The sequence below is a fragment of the Mobula hypostoma genome, chromosome 21 (assembly GCF_963921235.1).
Source record: "Mobula hypostoma chromosome 21, sMobHyp1.1, whole genome shotgun sequence".
Lineage (NCBI taxonomy): Eukaryota > Metazoa > Chordata > Chondrichthyes > Myliobatiformes > Myliobatidae > Mobula > Mobula hypostoma.
Window position 1 is genome coordinate 51582387 of NC_086117.1, and position 19488 is coordinate 51601874.

Here is a 19488-nt window from a genome sequence, read left to right on the forward strand (position 1 = left end):
TCAGCATCGATTTGAGGAAACTTATTGAACCCAAAAGTTTGCACCAAGTTAGGAGCAAGACAATGTGACAGGATTGTGAACAAAAGCAGCCCAAACCATTTAGTGTTTATATTGAGAGATGATCATTAACAATGTTTCTGTCTCCACAGTTGCTGCCTGACCTGCCGAGAATTTCTAACAGTATTTCAGATTTTCAGCATCTTCAGAATTCTGAGTCCTCCAAAAATTCTGCTGCACACACCCTAATTTTCACCAGTTGTTATTGAGCTTTTCACTTGTCTGCTCACCGACCCACAGTGTCTTCTACCTGGCAGCCAATACTGAGGTTGCCATCTTGCTGAACAGCCAGTTACAGTGAAGCATGCTAAGGCAGCAGACCAGGAAGGGAAAAATAGATTTCTAATTAACTGAAAATAAGTTACAAAATTCAGAAATTTGTACGTACACATTTGGTTAGGGTAGCAGAAATATAAAACTTTATTTTTATAAAGAATTTCACATTTTAAAATCCATTATGCTTTGAAATGTCAGCAAATTACAAAGGTTACCCATGAATTCAGATTTGCTGAGGTCCCCATTAAAAACTTTAATTACTTGCAGTAAAGGAAGATATTTGCCCGGTATTTAAAAATGCCAGAGTACCATTCAAGCTCTTTGTGCTCCAATGAGAAGTGGAGGGGCAGGGTATCACTGAAAGTAACCTCACGATTTCCACAGTAGCTCCTCTGTCATTACAGCCACTAAACACAATGCTAATGTGATCTTGGTGTTTAAGAAGTTTTTTCCATATGACCTCTGACAGTAATTGGTATATTGATAAGTCTTGTGAAGAATGTGCTCTAGAGGATACACAGACCAGGTTCAAGACACAGAACGAATGCTGAATGCAGAGGTATTCAGTGTACTGCACATACTGACTTCTAATTCTTTAATCCTTACATTTATTTGATGAGCATTTATTGCTATGTAGGTTTTTGTCATTGATCACTTCACTGAATGAGAGAAATTCATTCCCCGCCTCACTGTTAGTTGTTGTTCTGGGAGCAGAAGACCCTGTTGCTGTACTACACACTGGCAGACTCAGTCCGAGTTCAGGGTGAGGCAGACACCCTGTAACACCCAGTGTGAAATGTGTCTGGTGGTGAAGAGATCGGCTTCAAAGACCAGTCCAACACCCATTGCATTCCGTCGCATTGACGTGGTATACACAGGCGTTCGTAGTGTGTTCTGGAAGAAAGTGAAACATTAAATACCATCACCATAAAAAACAAACTTTTCAGTACAGCAACATTCTGGAAAAAAGTTGGGAAAAACTGTGAAGCTAATGGTCAATAAAGACTGGGTGAGCAACCAGAGGTCATGGACCATGTGGCTACACATTACAAGGCCCACCAGGGACATTATAAAGAGGGAGTTAGAAGATTAAGGTATTAATCTCTGGATTTCTCCCATTGTCGTACGGGAGTGAACAGGGTGCAGTGAATGGCTGTCTGGAGGCTTTAGATCCTTGCATCACTCGGACCAGTCAGAGGGAAGGTAGGAAGGAGGATTGTACCTTGCGGCTGGGACCAATGTTCTGAGGGGCAGGTTTACTAGAACGAGTTTGGTAGTGATGGGAGGTTGAGCAGAGAAATACAATGAGAGTTTGGAAGGCCAGAGAGGTCTGGAAATTATACAATCCTAAATCCAAGCTTAAGGGCCAAGGTGACAATTTTACATTCACAGAAACAGACAAGATATGATTCCAAGTACCAACTACTACCACTACTACTGAAGAACTGTCATCGACATATCACCTGTGGAATCAGGAGCCAACACACTTGACCACTGTTATACCACCGTGAAGAGTGCTTACCGTGCTATCCTGTCCTGCACTTTGGAAAATCTGATTACCTGGCTATACTTCTACTCCCAGCATACAAGCAAAGACTAAAGACCATAGACCATAGCACCAATGAGGAAGATTATGAAGGTATGATCGAAGGAGGCAGAGGAGCGTTCATAGGACTGTTTTAAGTCAGTAGACTGGACAATATACAAGGATTCATCTTCAAGCCTGAATGAATACACCGCAGGTGTCACCAACTTCACCAAGACCTGTGTGGACGAGCGTCTGCCTTTGAGAACATAGCAGACATATCCAAACCAAAAGCCAGGAATGAACCGGGGGATCTGTAGTCTGCTGAGGGCTAGATCTCTATCATTCAAGTCCGGTGATCCAGAATTATACAAGAGATGCAGCCATGACTTAAAGCTATTTTAAGAGCGGAACAACAATTCCAATTGAAGTTTGAGACGGAATCGGGCGCACATCAGCTATGACAGGGTTTGCAGGCCATTACTTCCTACAAGGCAAGACCTAACATCATGAATGCCTGTAATGCTTCACTCCCAAACAAGCGCAATGCTTTGAAAGGGAAAATAAAGCTGCAGCTATATGAATCCCTGCAGCATCTGATGACCCTGTGGTCTTGGAGGACAATGTCAGAACATCCTTTAAGAGGGTGAACCTTTCCAAGGTGTCAGGCCCTGATGGAGTATCTGGTAGGATAATGAAAACCTGTGCCAGCTAACTAGCAGGAGTGTTCAGGGACATCTCTCATTGCTGCAGTCGCAAGTTCCCACCTGCTTTAAAAAGGCGACAATCATACAGGTGAGCTGCCTCAATGATTGTCGCCTGTTTGTACTCAAGTGCACTGTGATGAAGTGCTTTGAGAGGTTCGTCATGGCTGGAATCTCCTGCCTAAGCAAGGACTTAGTCTCGCTGCAGTATGCCCATCACCACAAAAGGTTTACAGAGGATGCAGTCTCACTGGCTTTCCTTAGATCATCCGGGCAATAGCAACACCTACGTCAGGCTGCTGGTTATTTATAATAGCTCAGTGTTCAACACCATCATACCCTCAGGACTAATCAACAAGTTTCAAAACCTGGGTCTTTGAACCTCCCTCTGCAGCTGGATCCTTGACTTCCTCATTGGGAAACCACAGTCCGTGCAGATCAGAAATAACATCTCCTCCTCACTGTCAGTCCACACTGGTATACCCCAAGGATGTGTGCTTAGCCCACTGCTCTACTGGCGGCCGGTTGGTGGCGCAGTGAGATCAGTGCTGGACTCCGGAGCGAAGGTTCCCGAGTTCGAATCCAGATCGGGCGACCCCATCCGTGCCGGGTTGAGTGTCGAGCTAGCCACTCGGCCTCGTAAAAAATACAAGGGTCGAGTCAGGAACGTTCATAACATGAACCGGTTAATCCTGACACCACGTGCCAGACAAGAATGGCTGAATGTCCGGTATGACACGCCACGCTTTTAAAAAAAAACTGCTCTACTCTCTCTAAGCCTACAACTATGTGGCTAGGCACAAATGCTACCTATAAATTTGCCGGTGACACAACTATTGTTGGCAGACTGTGATGACGAGGCATACGAAGTGGCTTTTGATGCAACAACAACCTTACACTCAGTGTCAGTAAGACCAAGGAATTGACTGCGGACTTCAGAAAGGAAATGTCGAGAGAATATTCACTGGTCATTATCATGGGATCAGCAGGGGAAACAGCAGTTTCAAGTTCATGGGTGTCAACATCTCTAGGTTGGAAGAGACCCTAGTATGTCACCAAAGACTCTTGCAAATTTCTACAGCTGTACTGTGGAGAGCATTCTATCTGGTTGCATTGCTGCACAGGATTGAAATAAGCTGCAGAGAGTTGTAAACTTAGTCAGCTCCATCATGGGCTAGCCTGCCCAGCATTAAGGACATCTTCAAAAGGCGATGCCTCAAAAAAGCACATCCATTATTAACTGGGCCATGCATCTTCTCACTGTTACCATCAGGGAGCAGGTACAGGAGGCAGAAGGCACCCACGTAACAATTCAGGAACAGCTTCTTCCCCCTGCCAGATTTCTGCATGAACATTAAACCCACGAACGCTACTTCACTATTCTTTCTCTTTTTTGCTCTCTTTTACACTGAGTTCATTTTTAGTATATATTTCTTTTTGTAATTTGTAGTTATTTTTATGTATTGCAATATATTGCTTTTGCAAAACAATGAATTTCGTGACATATGTTAGTGACATTAAATCTGATTCTGATCCTGACAAGTGACTGAGGTTGGTAAATAAATTTTCTAGGATTCTTTTGAAAGGAATAAAGAAAATGGAGGTGGCCTGGTACTTGAAAATAGACAAAAACTGTAGCCTGGAAGGATCATGTGACTAGTACAATAATTATGAAAGACTTCAGTTGACATAATGCCTGAGTAAACCATATTAGCAGGTTAGAATAATGAGTTGGAGATGGTTGTAACCAATCTATGACGGGGGGAGCACAGAGTCAATGTACAGTCAAAACAGAAGGAAAACAGTCATTCCTGAAGGCAGAGCACACACAGGCATGATAAGGCCTGTGGGAAGAATACAGAGCTAAATCGTACCCATTTTAATGTAAGGAGTCTTATTAGTAGAGCAGTTGAACTGAAACCTTTACAGAGAATGTAGAACAGCACAGCAATGGGCCTGTGATGCCTGGGTCCGCTATGATGCAAGTTTAAACTGGATGCAATCCACATCCCTTCCTCTCAAACACCACTATTATATCGGTTTCCACTACGTTCCTGGCAGCTGTTCCAGGCACCCACCTCTCTCTGTCTAACAAAGACTTGTGTAAATCTCCTTTAACCTCACCTCAAATCTCTAGCCTTTATTATTTGATCTGGGATAAAGACTCTGACTGTCTATCCACACCATAATTTTATACAGTTCAGTTAGTCTGCCCTCAGTCTTTGACTTTCCAGAGAATACAAATCAAGTTTGTACAACTTTTCCTTATAGCTGATGCTCTTTAATCCAGGCAACATCCACTTAACCCGTACTGCGAACTTTTCAAAGCTTACACAAGACATAGGAGCAGAATTAGACCCATCGAGTCTTCTCCACCACTTCTTCATGGCTGATCCATTTCCTCCTCGACCCCATTCTCCTGCTTTTTCCCATAACCTTTAACTCTATAACTAATCAAGAACTTATTAACCTCTGCCTTAACTATACCTAATGACCTGACCTCCACAGATGTCTGTGGCAATAAATTCCACAGATTCACCACCCTTTGGCTAAAGAAGTTATTCACATCTCTGTTCAAAATAGATAACTTTCTAATCTGAGGCTGTTTGAGACTCTCCCACCATAGGAAACATTGTCACTACATCCACACTGTCTAGGCCTTTAAACATTCAATGGGGTTCAATCAGGTCCCCCCCCCCATTCTTTTAAATTCCAATGAATAAAGGCCCAGAGCCATCAATTGCTCCTCATATGATAAGCCATTCATTCCCAAAATCATTCTTGTCATCTCCTCTGAACCCCCTCCAATGTCAGCACCTCCTTTCTTAAATAAGAGGCCAAATACTGCTGAAGTGGGGCCTCACCAGTGCCTTATAAATCCTCAGCATTACATCCTTGCTTTATATTGTAGTCCTCTCGAAATGAGTGCCAACATCGCATTTGCCTTCCTCACCACTGATTCAACTTGCAAATTAACTTTTAGGGATTCCTGTATGAGGACTCCCAAGTCCCTTTGCACCTTGGATGTTTGAATTTTCTCCTCATTTAGAAAATAGACTATACTTTTATTCCTTCTGCCAACACACATGACTGTACACTTCCCGACACCAACACGCATGACCGTACACTTCCCGACACTGCCAACACGCATGACCGTACACTTCCCGACACCAACACGCATGACCGTACACTTCCCAACACTGTATTCCATCTGCCGCTTTTTGCCCATTCTCCTGATCTGTCTACATCCTTCTGCAGCATCACTGATTCCTCAACAGTACTTACCCCTTCTCTTATCTTTGTATCATCTGCAAATTTAGCACAAAGCCATAAATTCTGTCACCCAAACCACTGATATACAACATAAAAAGAAGTGGTCCCAACACCGACCCCTGCAGAACACAACTAGTCACCGGCAGCCAATTAGAAAAGGCTCCCCTTATTGCCATGCTCTGCCTCCTGCCAATCGGCCATTTCTCTATTCACATAATACCATAGCCTCCTACCTTGTTTAGCGGCCTCATGTGCGGCACCTTGTCAAGGGGCTTATGAAAATCCAAGTACACAGTGTCGACCAATTCTCCTTTGTCTATCCTACATGTTATTTCTTAAAAGAATTCCAAACAAATTTGTCAGGCAAGATTTTCCCTTAAAGAAAGCATGCTGACTTTGGCCTATTTTATCATGTGCCTCCAAATATCCCAAAACCACATCCTTAATAATCGACTCCAACATCATCCCAACCACTGAGGTCAGACTAACTGGCCTATAATTCCCTTCCTTCTGCCTCTCTCCCTTCTTGAAGAGTGGAGTGATATTTGCAGTTTTCCATTCTTCCAGAACCATGCCAGAATCTTGTAATTCTTAAAAATCATTACTAATGCTTCCACAATCTCTTCAGCCACCTTCTTCAGAACCCTGGGCTTCTACCCCTTGATACCCTTGAACAGCTGCTTGGGTCTTCCACAATGAAGATTTATGCAAATACTTATTCAGTTCATCCACCATTTCTACCTCATTACTACATCTCCAGTGTCATTTTTCAGTGGTCCAATATCTACTCTCACCTCTCTTTTACTCTTCATATATATGAAAATACATTTGCTATCCTCTTTGATATTATTGGCTAGCTTACTTTCATATTTCATCTTTTCCCCCCTTATGGCTTTTGTAGTTGCCTTTGGTTGGTTTTTAAAAGTTTCCCAATCCTCTAACTTCCCAACTATTTTTTTTCCTCTATTATATGCCCACTCTTTTGCTTTTATGTTAGTATTGACTTCTCTTCTCAGCAACGGTTGCTTCATCCCTGAGGGTCGGCACAACATTGTGGGCCGAAGGGCCTGTAATGTGCTGTACTATTCTATGTTCTATCCTGCCTTTGGATATCTACTTCTTCTTTGGGATGTATCTATTCTGCACCTTCCAAATTTCTCCCAGAAACTCCAGCCATTGCTGCTCTGCCGTCTCATTTCTGCTAGTGTCTCCTTCCAATTGACTTTGGCCAGCTCCTCTCTCATGCCTCTGTAATTCCCTTTACTCCACTGTAACACTAATACATCTGACTTTATCTTCTCCCTCTCAAAATGCAGGGAGAATTCTATCATATTATGATCACTGTCTCCTAATAGTTCCTTTACTTTGTAGGCATTCTACAAATTCTCCCTGTGGGATCTAAAACCAGCCTGATTTTCCCAATCTACCCAAATATTAAAATCTCCATGCCTATCGCAACATTGCCCTTTTTACATGCCTTTTCTATCTTCTTTTGTAATTTGTACCCCACATCCTGCTGACTGTTCAGAGGCGTGTATATATGTAACTCCCATCAGGATAATTTTACTCTTCCAGTTTTTTAACTCTACCCACAACGATTCTACATCTTCCGATCCTATGTCACTTCTTTCTAAGGATTTGATTTCATTTTTTATCAACAGAGCCACACTACACCTCAGCATACCTGTCTGTCCTTTCAATACAAGGTGTTAAGCTCCCAACTATAATCTTCTTTCAGCCACCACTCTGTTATACCCACAACAACATACCTGCCAATCTCTAACTGCACTGCTACATCATCTTCCTTATTCCGTAATTCAAATATAACACCTTTAGTCCTGTATCCATCACCCTTTTAATGTGACAACCAGATGTGCACATGATAATCCAAATGACTGGAGCTACATCTGATTTTTATGCTCAACACCCTGACAATGAGTAACATGCCTCAGTGACTCACCTCCATATCCACCAAGTGCCTGGAGAGACTGGTTATGTCCCACGTTAAGAAAACCATCCCTGCTGCTCTGGATCAGCACCAGTTTGCCTATAAGGCAAACAGATCAACCAAGGATGCCATCTCCATTGCCCTCCACACTGGAACACTTGGAGCATAAGGACAACTACGCCAGAATGCCTTTTATTGTCTACAGTTCTACCTTCAGCACCATATTCCCCAACAAGTTGACCGTTAAACTACACAACCTGGGACTCAATACGTTAATTTACACCTGTATTCTGGACTTTCTTACCAGTTGCACCCAGACAGCCAGACAAGGCTACCTGCCTGCTTGTTCTTTTGATATAATAGTAACTTTCTTGTAATACCATGGGCCCTTATCTTGTTAAACAGCCTCATGTACAGCACCTTATCCTAAATCCAGGCCTGAAAATCCAAGTAAACACCATTCTTTGTCTATTCTGCCTGTTATTTCCTCAAAGAACTGCAGTATCAATGTTTCTAAAGCCTGTTTACCTCCAGATTCCAGCAGATGCAGTCTCTGACCCAGACAAATTATCTCAACCTTACACAATTATCATTCCCATCCATGATGCACCATCACTTATCTGTTGTCCCAAATTCCATATCTGCAGTCTCTGGTATCTCCAGTGCCCTAAAATGTCCTGCCATTCACTGTACATTTTTCCCTTACATTTGACCTCCCAAAGAGCAACAGTTTACACTTGTCAGGATTAAACTCCATCTGCCATTTTCCTGCCCAGATCACCAACTGATCTACAGAACTGTGCAAACATCTTAGCCACATGTAAAAAAATACTGTAAAGCAAAGATGCTTTCAACAATAATGAAATGAAAATCTTCTAAATATCAAAAAATTACTGTAAAGGGCAGTAAATAGTAAAAAACTAAAATCAAATCAATATTTGGTGTGATTACCCTGTGCCTTTAAAACTGCATCAGTTCTCTTAGGTACACTGTCATGCAGTTTTATACGAAAATCGGCTGGTAGATTGTTCCAAGCATCTTGGAGAATTTGCCACAGTTCTTCTGCAGACTTTGGCTGTCCAAGGTGAGCTTGGACAGCACACCTTGAAACTCCTGTCTGCCACAAAATTTCTGCATGGGAGAGACCTTGCTGACTCAGGGTGACCAGCTTATGTCTTGTTGCTCTGCTCACACTTGCCACGGTGTAAAAATTGATGATTTGAAGATTAAACATCTGCTACAGCCTCAGCTTTTAGTTTGGTTGTCCTTCACCCAGTTTGATTCCTTCTACACCCGTTTCTGTTTCAGTCAATCGGTTTGGTTCATTCAACTCATTATATCATTGATCACTGTTATCTTTGTTTAATCATGCACTGGGCTATATACTGTACACACAAAGTAATCAAGTTTTTATTTGAAAAGTTGTCTATAGCTTTATATGTTACTTTCTTTAATAAAATACGAACATTTCTCTGTGACAGTTAATTTTCTTGGAAAATGAATGTTAGGGAATCAAAAAAAATGACAAAAAAATAAATATCTAAAATGAAATTTATATTAAAAAATCTAGGATACCTAAGACTTCTGCACAGTACTGTATATCCTGTTAACAACCCTCCTCACTGTGTAAACCAGACCTGCAACCAGAGCAACACACATAAAAGTTGCTGGTGAACGCAGCAGGCCAGGCAGCATCTATTGGAAGAGGTACAGTCGATGTTTCGGGCCGAGACCCTTTGTCAGGACTAACTGAAGAAACAGCTAGTAAGAGATTTGAAAGGGGGACGGGGAGGGGGAGATTCAAAATGATGGGAGAAGACAGGAGGGGGAGGGATGGAGCCAAGAGGTGGACAGTTCATTTGCAAAAGGGATTTGAGAGGATTATGGGATGGGAGGCCTAGGGAGAAAGAAAAGGGGGAGGAGGGGAAAAAAAACCCAGAGGATGGGCAAGGGGTATAGTCAGAGGGACAGATGGGGAAAAAGGAGAGAGAGAAAAAGAATGTGTGTATATAAATAAATAATGGATGGGGTACAAGGGGGAGGTGGGGCATTAGCAGAAGTTTGAGAAGTCAATGTTCATGCCATCAGGTTGAAGGCTACCCAGACGGAATATAAGGTGTTGTTCCTCCAACCTGAGTGTGGCTTCATCTTTACAGTAGAGGAGGCCGTGGATAGACATATCAGAATGGGAACGGGACGTGGAATTAAAATGTGTGGCCTCTGGGAGATCCTGCTTTCTCTGGCGGACAGAGCGTAGGTGTTCAGCAAAATGATCTCCCAGTCTGTGTCGGGTCTCGCCGATATATAGAAGGCCGCATCGGGAGCACCGGATGCAGTATATCACCTCAGCCGACTCACAGGTGAAGTGTCGCCTCATCTGGAAGGACTGTCTGGGGCCCTGAATGGTGGTGAGGGAGGAAGTGTAAGGGCATGTGTAGCACTTGTTCCGCTTACACGGATAGGTGCCAGGTGAGAGATCGGTGGGGAGAGATGGGGGGGACGAATGGACAAGGGAGTTGCGTAGGGAGCGATCCCTGCGGAAAGCGGGGGGGGGGGAGGGAAAGATGTGCTTAGTGATGGGATCCCATTGGAGGTGGCGGAAGTTACGGAGAATAATATGTTGGACCCGGAGGCTGGTGGGGTGGTAGGTGAGGACCAGGGGAACCCTATTCCTAGTGGGGTGGCAGGAGGATGGAGTGAGGGAGAAACACTTTCATCCAATCATTAATCGCAGGATTCAGGATTTGTGATTAGAAAGAGAGAATGCCCAGATTTGCTCCCATCCATTCAGCTTGGCCTGGACTGACCTGGAGCTTCAGGCGATGGCTCTCAGTGGGGATCACCTTGAGAACAGGAAGCTCAGTCACCAACTCCTTGGGCTTGCTGCGGACCAGGCAGCCCCCTTCAATATCCCAGTCAGCTCCTTCCAGGTATAAACCACAAATAAAGCAGCCTGCAGAACAGCACAACACAACATTAGTAACAGCCTAAAGCAAATTCACTGAGGGAGACAATGGCGATTAACATGAGAATCTAAAGCACAAAAACAATATAGCCAGCAATGTTTATCAGGCTGGGGGGGGGGGGGTTCCAACTGAGTCTCAAGGGTTGGGTGACCTCAGTGGTTCCAATGGGAGAACAGGGAAGCAACTCTGTGAGTAACACACAGCCTGTGCCAGGCTAATGTGCTGAAAAGCAAGGTGTACGGTGTACAACGGCAGGAGCCTTTAAGCTCGATGTGCCGTGCGTCCATGAGTTATGACAACAAAGCCATGAGATGGCATCGCACCGTTCCCAGGGCGCTCCACAACATCCTCCGCAGTTGCATACTTGGTGACCTGAGTGTAGAGCGTGGAGCGGTCGACTGGCCAGCCATTCTTGCGACAAGTTGCCTGAACCAGCGCTGTGAGGTAGGATTCAGGGATGTGCAGTCCAGACAGCCACATGACATTGGGTTCACCTTCGTCCACCTAGAAACATCAGGCAGAAGTAATGAGTGAGAGCACCAGACTTGGGCTAACCACATCAGCATCTGGTGAGATATTCTTCCCCCCACTCCCCTTTCCCACTGGCTGGACATGTACAGTGGATGACAGGAACTCCAGGTGATGGTGTGCAGAGACTTTCAACTCACTGAAAATGGTGAGACGGGTGACGGGGTTGTGAATTGCTTGGCTTCACAGGCAGGGCTATTGATTATGAGAGCTGGACTTCGAGTTTTTAGCTGTACAGGTCATTGGTTATGCCACACTGGAGAATTGTGTACAGATCTAGTCACCAAACATTTAGATGTGTAGCACTAGAGGATATTCATCAGGATGTTGTCTGTAGTTACAAGGTGACATAGGATGGACTGGCACTGTTCTCACTGCACTGAGGAAGCTGAGGGGTTGGTAGAGTTTATAAAGCTGTGAGAGGCAGAGATAGGGCAGTTCAGAGTCATCGTACAAGTGTAGGGGAGTCTAAAACTAGAGGATACAGGTTTAAAATGAGAGAGGAAATATACAAAGGTGATGGGAGGGTGCTGGGATAGGGAACAAGTTGCCAGAGATATAATCACAACATTCAGAAGTGTGTGGACAAGATAAGGAATGAGATACAGGGCCAAACACAAAAGGTTGGGATTAGCTTAGATGACCATTTTGGTCAGCATGTATGAATCAGGCTGAAAGGCCTGTTTCAAAGTTCCAAGTACATTTATTATCAAAATATGTGTGCTATATACAAACTAGAGATTCATCTCCTTACAGGCAGCACAAAACAAAGAAACCCAATAGAGCCAATTAAAAAAGACCGTCAAATACCCACTGTGCAGAAAAAAATAAATAATGCTATCAATAAGAGTTAAGCAAATAACATTCTGAACTGAAGTTCATGAAAGAGAGCCACAGACATGAAGCCAGTCAGCACTACAGCTGACCCAGGAGCCCGTTAGTTGCAGGCCACAGCCTCAGTTCAGTGCAGGGACGAGTAAACCTTGCTGAGCACCAGTCCGTTTCTTCCCTCCGACCCCGAAAGCCTGACCTTTTCAATCTGGCCTGGCGCTTAAATTGGTCAAACAGTGGGTTGTTTCTTGCTCTCAGGCCTGAGCCTCACAGCCTCGACTCTGCCTCACTTTGGTCCTCCCACTTTGAATCATTTCCAAGTCCGCTTCAGCAATGGCCAAACATTGGCTCATTCCCTGCTCTCCGGCCAAGCCCTGCCACCTTGATTCAGGCTGTACATGCCACGCTGCAACCATCATGCACCTTTGAGACCTCCGTTCACACCTCAAAAACACCAAGTCATACAACTCATACAATATACTTGCAGGCAGTTTTGCTAGAGCTGTGGGGGAGGATTCAAAGCAAATTGGCAGGGGGATAGGAACTGGAGTGATAGGGCTGGGGATGGGGCAGCTGGTATACAACTAAGTAAAACTACAGTCAGTGGAATGAATTAAAAGATAACAGGGGGCCAAGATCAAAAAGGGTGATGTATACAGCACTGAAACTGCTATGTTTGACTGCACGCAGTATGTGGAATAAAGTAAATGATCTTGTAGTACAGTTCGAGATAAGCAGGTATGATGGTGCGGGTATCTCTGAGTTGTGGCTGAAAGAAGTTCAAACTTGGGAGCTTAACATCCAAGGATACACATTGTATCAAAAGAAGAAGCAGGCAGGTAGGCAAAGTCGGGTGGGGTGGCTCAGGTGGTAAAAATGAAATACTTAGAAAAGTGACACAGGATTGGAAGATATAGAATCCTATGGGTAGAGTTAAGAAACTGCAAGGGTAAAAAGACCCTGATGGGAGTTGTATACAGACCTCTGAACAGTAGCCAGGATATGGGCTACAAATTACAATGGGAAATAGAAAAGGCATGTCAAAAGGGCAATGTCATAATAATCGTGGGATGGGTGGGGGGGGGGTGGATTTCAATATTAGATTATGAGGACACTCAGTCCTCGTTTATTGTCATTTAGAAATGCATGCATGCATTAAGAAATGATACAATGTTCCTCCAGAGTGATATCACAAAAGAAACGAGACAAACAAAGACTAACACTGAATAGACCATATAAATGGTCCGGTGAATGATATCTGTACTCTGTCAAGTAGGGTACCGTGACCAGTTCTGATTTGATGGAGGCAGACGTGAGAGTACGGAGGAACATCTGGAGAAACTTTTGAAATGCCCGCTTCGCTGCCTCTGCTACTGTGTGGTAACCGGAGTCTCCGGAGCAGAAGGCCCCGAATCCTCGGCTTTGCTTGTTTCAGCGGCCAGGGCAAGGTCGAAGGCACTCGGCAGAGGACGGCGCTCGGGAGGCTGTATTGGAAGGGCTGCTCGGAAGCTCGAAGTTTTCGGATGGATGGACTCAGTATCAGCTGTGGTCGGCTGCTTCCAAGGCATCGGCAAGTTGACGGTGCCTGGAGGTTTATGGCAGGGAGTTTCTCCCTTTTGCCGCCTGCTATCGGGGACTCAGGAGTCGATCGACTCAGGGACTTTGAGACTTTTTTTTAACTGTGCCCATGATTTGTTCTTTGTCAAATTATGGTACTGTTTTGCACTGCTGTAACTATATGTTATAATTATGTGGTTCTGTCAGTGTTAGTCTTTGGTTTGTCCTGTTTTCTGTGATATCATTCCAGAGAAACATTGTATCATTTCTTAATGCATGTATGCATTTCTAAATGACAATAAAAGAGGACTGAATGTTCTCATAATCTAATCTAAAAAAAAACATATAGTTACAGCAGTGCAAAGCAATACCATAATTTGATAAAGAGCAGACTATGGGAACGGTAAAAAAAAGTCTCAAAATTCCAATTGACTCCCGATAGACCCCGATAGCAGGCGGCAGAAGGGAGAAACTCTCTCTGCCATAAACCTTCAGGCACCGACAACTGTTGATGCATTGGAAGCACCCAACCACAACTGACTCTGAGTCTGTCTGAAAACTTCGAACCTCCGACCAGCCCTTCAACACTGAGCACCATCTGTGCCGAGCGCTTCAACCCTGTCCTGGCCGCCAGCATCAGGCAAAGCCAAGGATTCGGGGCCTTCCCCTCCAGAGATTCTGGATCCCACAGTAACAGCGGCAGCAAAAAAGGCATTTCCGAAGTTTCTCCAGATGTTCCTCCGTTCTCTCACGTCTGTCTCCATCAGATCAGGATTGTGCACGGCACCCTACTTGACAAATTACAGATATAATTCACTGTAGTGGCCGCACAAGCTGCATTGCACTGCCATCTCCTCCACCTCCAATATGCATGTAGTTTGGGAAAATCAAGTTGTTGCTGGATCCGAAGAGGGGGAATTCTTAGAATGTCTACAAGATGGCTTTTTGGAACAGCTTGTGGTTGAGCACACTAGGGGAACAGTAATTCTGGATTGGGCGTTATGTAATCACCCAGATTTGATTAGGGAGCTTAAGGTAAAGGAACCCTTAGGACACAGTGATCATAATATTATATAATTCAAGATTCATTTATTATCAAAGAATGTATAAATTACACAAACTTGAGATTTGCTTGCTCACAGGTAGCCATGAAGCAAGAAACCCGAAAGAACCCAATTAAAGAAAAAAAATAAACGACCAACACTTGATGCGCAAGAGAGAAAAAAAGGTTTGATAAGAAGAAGCTAAAATTGGATGTATCAGTATTACAGTGGAGTACAGAGAATTGGAGGCATGAAAGAGGAGCTGGGCAAAGGTGATTGGAAGGGATCACTAGCAAGGATGACGGCAGAACAGCAGTGGCTGAAGATACTGGGGGAAATTCGGAAGGTGCAGGAAAGATACATCCCAAAGATGAAGAAGTATTCTAAAAAAAAATGTGGCAACCATGGGTGACAAGGGAAATCAAAGACAGCATAAAAGCAAAAGGCAGGGCAAAATATAGCAAAACTTAGTGGGAAGAAAGAGGATTTGGGAAACTTTTAAAAACCAATAGAGATGGAGGGGCTTGTAGTGTTGAAGAAACAAAGTGTCTGCTGAAGGACTTGGACAGCTTGGAGAAATGAACAAAGATGTTGCAGATGGAATATAGTGTAGTGAAGTGCCTACTCACGCACTTTGTCAGAAGGAATAAGGCATGCACTGTTTTCTAAATGGGAGAAAATTCAAAAATCAGAGCTGCAAAGGAACATGGGAGTCCTCATGCAGGATTTCCTAAACGTTAACTTGCAGGTTGAGTTGGAGATAAGGAAGGTAAATGCAATGTTAGCATGCATTTCAAGAGGACTAGAATATAAAAGCAAGGATGTAATGCTGACGCTTTATAAGCTATTGGTCAGACCATATGGTATTGACAGTAGTTTTGGGCTCCTTATCTGAGAAGAGGTGTGGTGGCATTGGAGAGGGCCCAGAGGTGGTTCATGAGAATATCTGGAATGAAGGGGTTAACATATGAGGAGCATTTGATCGCTCTGGGCTGTACTCATGGCAGTTTAGGAGAATGAGAGGCGATCTCGTTGAAACCTATTGAACATTGAAAGGCCGAGATACAGTGGATGTGTAGAGGATGTTTCCTACAGTGGGGGAAGTCTAGGGCTCCAGGGCACAGCCTCAGAATTGAGGGTGTCTATTTAGAACAGGAATGAGGAAAAAATTCTTTAGCCAGAGGGTGGCGAATCTGTGGAATTCACTGCCACAGACAGCTGTGGAGGCCAGTTCATTCGGTATATTTAAGACAGAGGTTGATAGGTTCTTGATTAATCAGGGTGTCAAAGGTTACAGGAAGAAGGTAGCAGAATGAGATGAGAGAGAGATAATAAATCAGCTATGATGGAATGGCAGAGCAGACTCAATGAGCCAAATGGGCTAATTCTGCTCCTATATCTTTTGGTCTTCTGGTACAGGCAGTAAAGTTGTTTCCAGTGGTAAGTGAACTAAAACCAGGGGACATAGCCTCAAGATTTAGGACGGAGATGAGGAGAAACTGATTTTCCCAGAGAGTAGTCAATCTGTGTAAGTCTCTGCCCAGGGAAGCAGACGAGGCTACTTCATTAAATATATTTAAGACACAGCTGGATAGATTTTTGCATTGTAGGGGAATTAAGGGTTATGGGAAAAAGTGGGTACTAGCTGAATCCACAGACAGATCAGCCACGGTCTTATTCAATGGCGGAACAGGCACGACAGACAGGGCCAGATGGCTGACTCCTGCTCCTGGTTCTTACGTCCTGAGGACTTGTTTTGATACTAACCCATAAAGCGTACTGGTCAAACCTCCTCTTGAAATGGGTCATCCAGTTGCCAAGTGACTTGAGGGTGTCTGGAGCTAGTCTTCTCCAGATGGCAGGGATGTGTCCATTGAAGAGAGCTCGTGCCACCTCGTCCAGCTCACTGCTCATTCCCACTTCACCAGCCAGGGCCTGTAACAAGCACGTCATCAGTACAGGTTCGGCATTTAGCTTTCAAATCCCACACTTCACCAGACAGGGCCTATAACAAGCACGTCATCAGTACAGGTCTGGCATTTAGCTTTGAAATCCCACACTTCACCAGCCAGGGCCTGAAACAAGCACATCATCAGTACAGGTTCGGCATTTAGCTTTGAAATCCCACACTTCACCAGCCAGGGCCTGAAACAAGCACATCATCAGTACAGGTTCGGCATTTAGCTTTGAAATCCCACACTTCACCAGCCAGGGCCTGTAACAAGTGCATGTCATCAGCATGGGTTTGGCATTCAGCACTGAAATCCCATCCGCCCCGTACAGGCTGTCTGTGGCACACCATTCTGTGCTGCAAACATGGGCCTCTGCGTAGCCCAATGAATGGTTTCGAGACTATACGTTACCCCCACTGGCCAGCGCTCTTCCTCCTCTGCGAGTGGTAGCAGCACGTTTTCTCCAGCCTGATCAGTGCCCTGGGGCAGTACAGAGATTCAAAGACAGGACAACAAATCTGCAATGCTGTAAAAGGACAAGGAAGATCCCATCCATGCAACTCCGCTGCAGAAACTGCACCAGGTACCAGGGTGACATTGAGGAAATGTCTGGTCATCTGCTTGGGCCTGTACTCTCCTTAGAGCTTAGCACTTACTTCAACACTTAGAGTCCTCAGGAAGTTGACAGAGGAGATGTTTGCATGAGTGGGAGAGTCACAATGCAGGGACATTGCTGCAAAGTAAGGGGTCGGTTAGTGTGTAGAAATGTCTTCTGTTAGAGGGTGGTGAATCTCTGCCCAAACACTGGATACATTACAGGTGGAAACACATACATATTGGAAGACTGGTGAATAGAAGGGGTGGAGGAATGACACAGAAGAGAAGTTGAGGCCAGTGAAGATCAGCTATGTTCATTGTGAATGGTGAGACCTCCTATTCTCTCAGCTTCTTGTGTCACCTGGACGATACACCATCAGGCGTTACCAAATCGCCCAGAAACGGCTGCAAATGTGTTTCACATTGAAAACACAATTTTCATTTGTATAGTTGACCAGCACAGGATCATGCAGTGGCCTACAACCTCTGGGCTTGAAACAGAATTTGAAACTGACTGAGTTTTACAATGACACAGCACACAAGTTTGAAACCTCTTTAGACACCCTACGTCGGCTGAGAGTTTGTGAAAGCCTGGAGGGAGGGGGGAGGAGTGGATGAGGGAGGGGAAGGTGAAGGGGACAAGGAAGGAGGGGAGTGAGGGGAAGAGGAGAAGAGGGGGCAGGGAAAGAGGGGTGGGGGAGGGAGGAGCTGCTGTACCTTCTGCAGTTCCAGCAGAGATCGCATAATTCGGTTGTTCAGTAGGTTGAAACGTTCAAGTTCCTGCAGCAGGACCACTGTGGTTGGAGTAATTTGCAAAGCTAATTTTTTATAGATAGCATCGAGGTCAAAAGGGGTCGGGAGCTTGCTCTCAATATCCTTGGCCACGTGTTCGATGTACTCATCACGACCCATCCCACTGCCACTTTCCCCTAGACAAGAGAATTTGATTAGTGTGGCAAGAGGCACTCAAACACACGGGGTAGATTGATGCTCCTGTTACTGGTTTTCAGCTAGGTTGGAGAGTAATCAGATGGGGAGGGGTGACCTTGGTTAAAGAAACAATCACAGTGGTGAGAAAGAGAATCACATCAGGCATTAGAGGGTGATCACATTATTGGGAGGTGGTCTGTACCAGACCTGTCACTATTCTCCTTGTACAGTCTGGGTGAAGAGACAGGGTGTGTGTGGTTAGTCTTGGGGTAGAGAGACTCCAGAGACACAGAGAACAGAAGAGGAGGCAAGAGGTACTAGACCAATGGGACAGGGACAGTTCTGGAATTGTGTGGGGGAAGAATGTGGAGATAGGAAGATCCTGGGGTTGGGCTGAGGAGCGACAGGTTCCAGGTAATGGAGTGAGAAGGCTCAGGTGTAGCTTGCCCAAGGACTGGCCCCTGGGATGGAGCAGGGCGAGGGCTGTTCTTGCAGAAACTTGGCTTCAGCATAACATCTATGTACCCTCAATCTACAGGCCAAGATACTCAGTCTATAATATTATTCATATATATTTATTTTGTATGATAATTATATGCACTGTGTGTGCCTGTTGGTCAGTGTTTTGCGCCTTGGCCCTAGAGCAACACCGGTTCATTTGGCTGTATTCTTGTGTATGGTTGAATGACAATTAAATTTAAATGTGAACTTGTCCTGAGATGGGATGGAGGAGCTTCTGGGACCCTAGACTGGCTGAGCCTGGTGACAGAGTGGTGTAATAATGGGTGACATTCAGGGTACAGTTAGAAACTGAAATGAAATGGAAGTAAATTAGAACTTAGTTCATGAGGTCATATGTCCTCCGTGAACAGCTGGTAGGACGGCAATGAACACAGAAACAGTTGAGGTACCTGTCTGAGGCTGGAGATCAATCAGGTGTCCCCACATACTGCGCGCTGCCTGTGTGTAGTAACCAATCTCAGCATTGGGGTGAAGTCCAAATACTTCAGGAGTGTTTGCAAGTGGAAGAGATTCAATCTCATCTGGAAATTGATAATTCCATTATGTTCGTTAAAAACATCCTCCATCCTATTGAAGTAACAGAGAGCAGAAGACCCGTACACCCTGATGGCAGGCCAATCCCACGTCCCTGTCGATGCCAACCTCACGTCCCTGTCAATGCCAACCTCACGTCCCTGCCGATGCCAACCTCACATCCCTGACGATGCCAACCTCATGTCCCTGCCAATGCCAACGTCACGTCCCTGCCAGAAGGCCAACCCTTCATCCCTACTGGTGGT

General features: G+C 44.8%; 1 protein-coding gene across 1 annotated transcript in view; it reads right to left on the reverse strand.

The window, feature by feature from the left end:
* Positions 1-468: 468 nt before the first annotated feature.
* Positions 469-19488, reverse strand: part of dnah10 (dynein axonemal heavy chain 10) — a 281471-nt gene continuing 262451 nt past the window's right edge. The window contains exons 74-79 of the mRNA XM_063073994.1: positions 19099-19230; positions 17975-18186; positions 16476-16643; positions 11073-11253; positions 10591-10736; positions 469-1227 (exon numbers count right to left, since the gene is read on the reverse strand). Of these exons, the coding sequence (XP_062930064.1) occupies positions 1081-1227; positions 10591-10736; positions 11073-11253; positions 16476-16643; positions 17975-18186; positions 19099-19230 (986 nt within the window). The 3' untranslated portion in view covers positions 469-1080. The remainder of the gene's footprint in view (positions 1228-10590; positions 10737-11072; positions 11254-16475; positions 16644-17974; positions 18187-19098; positions 19231-19488) is intronic.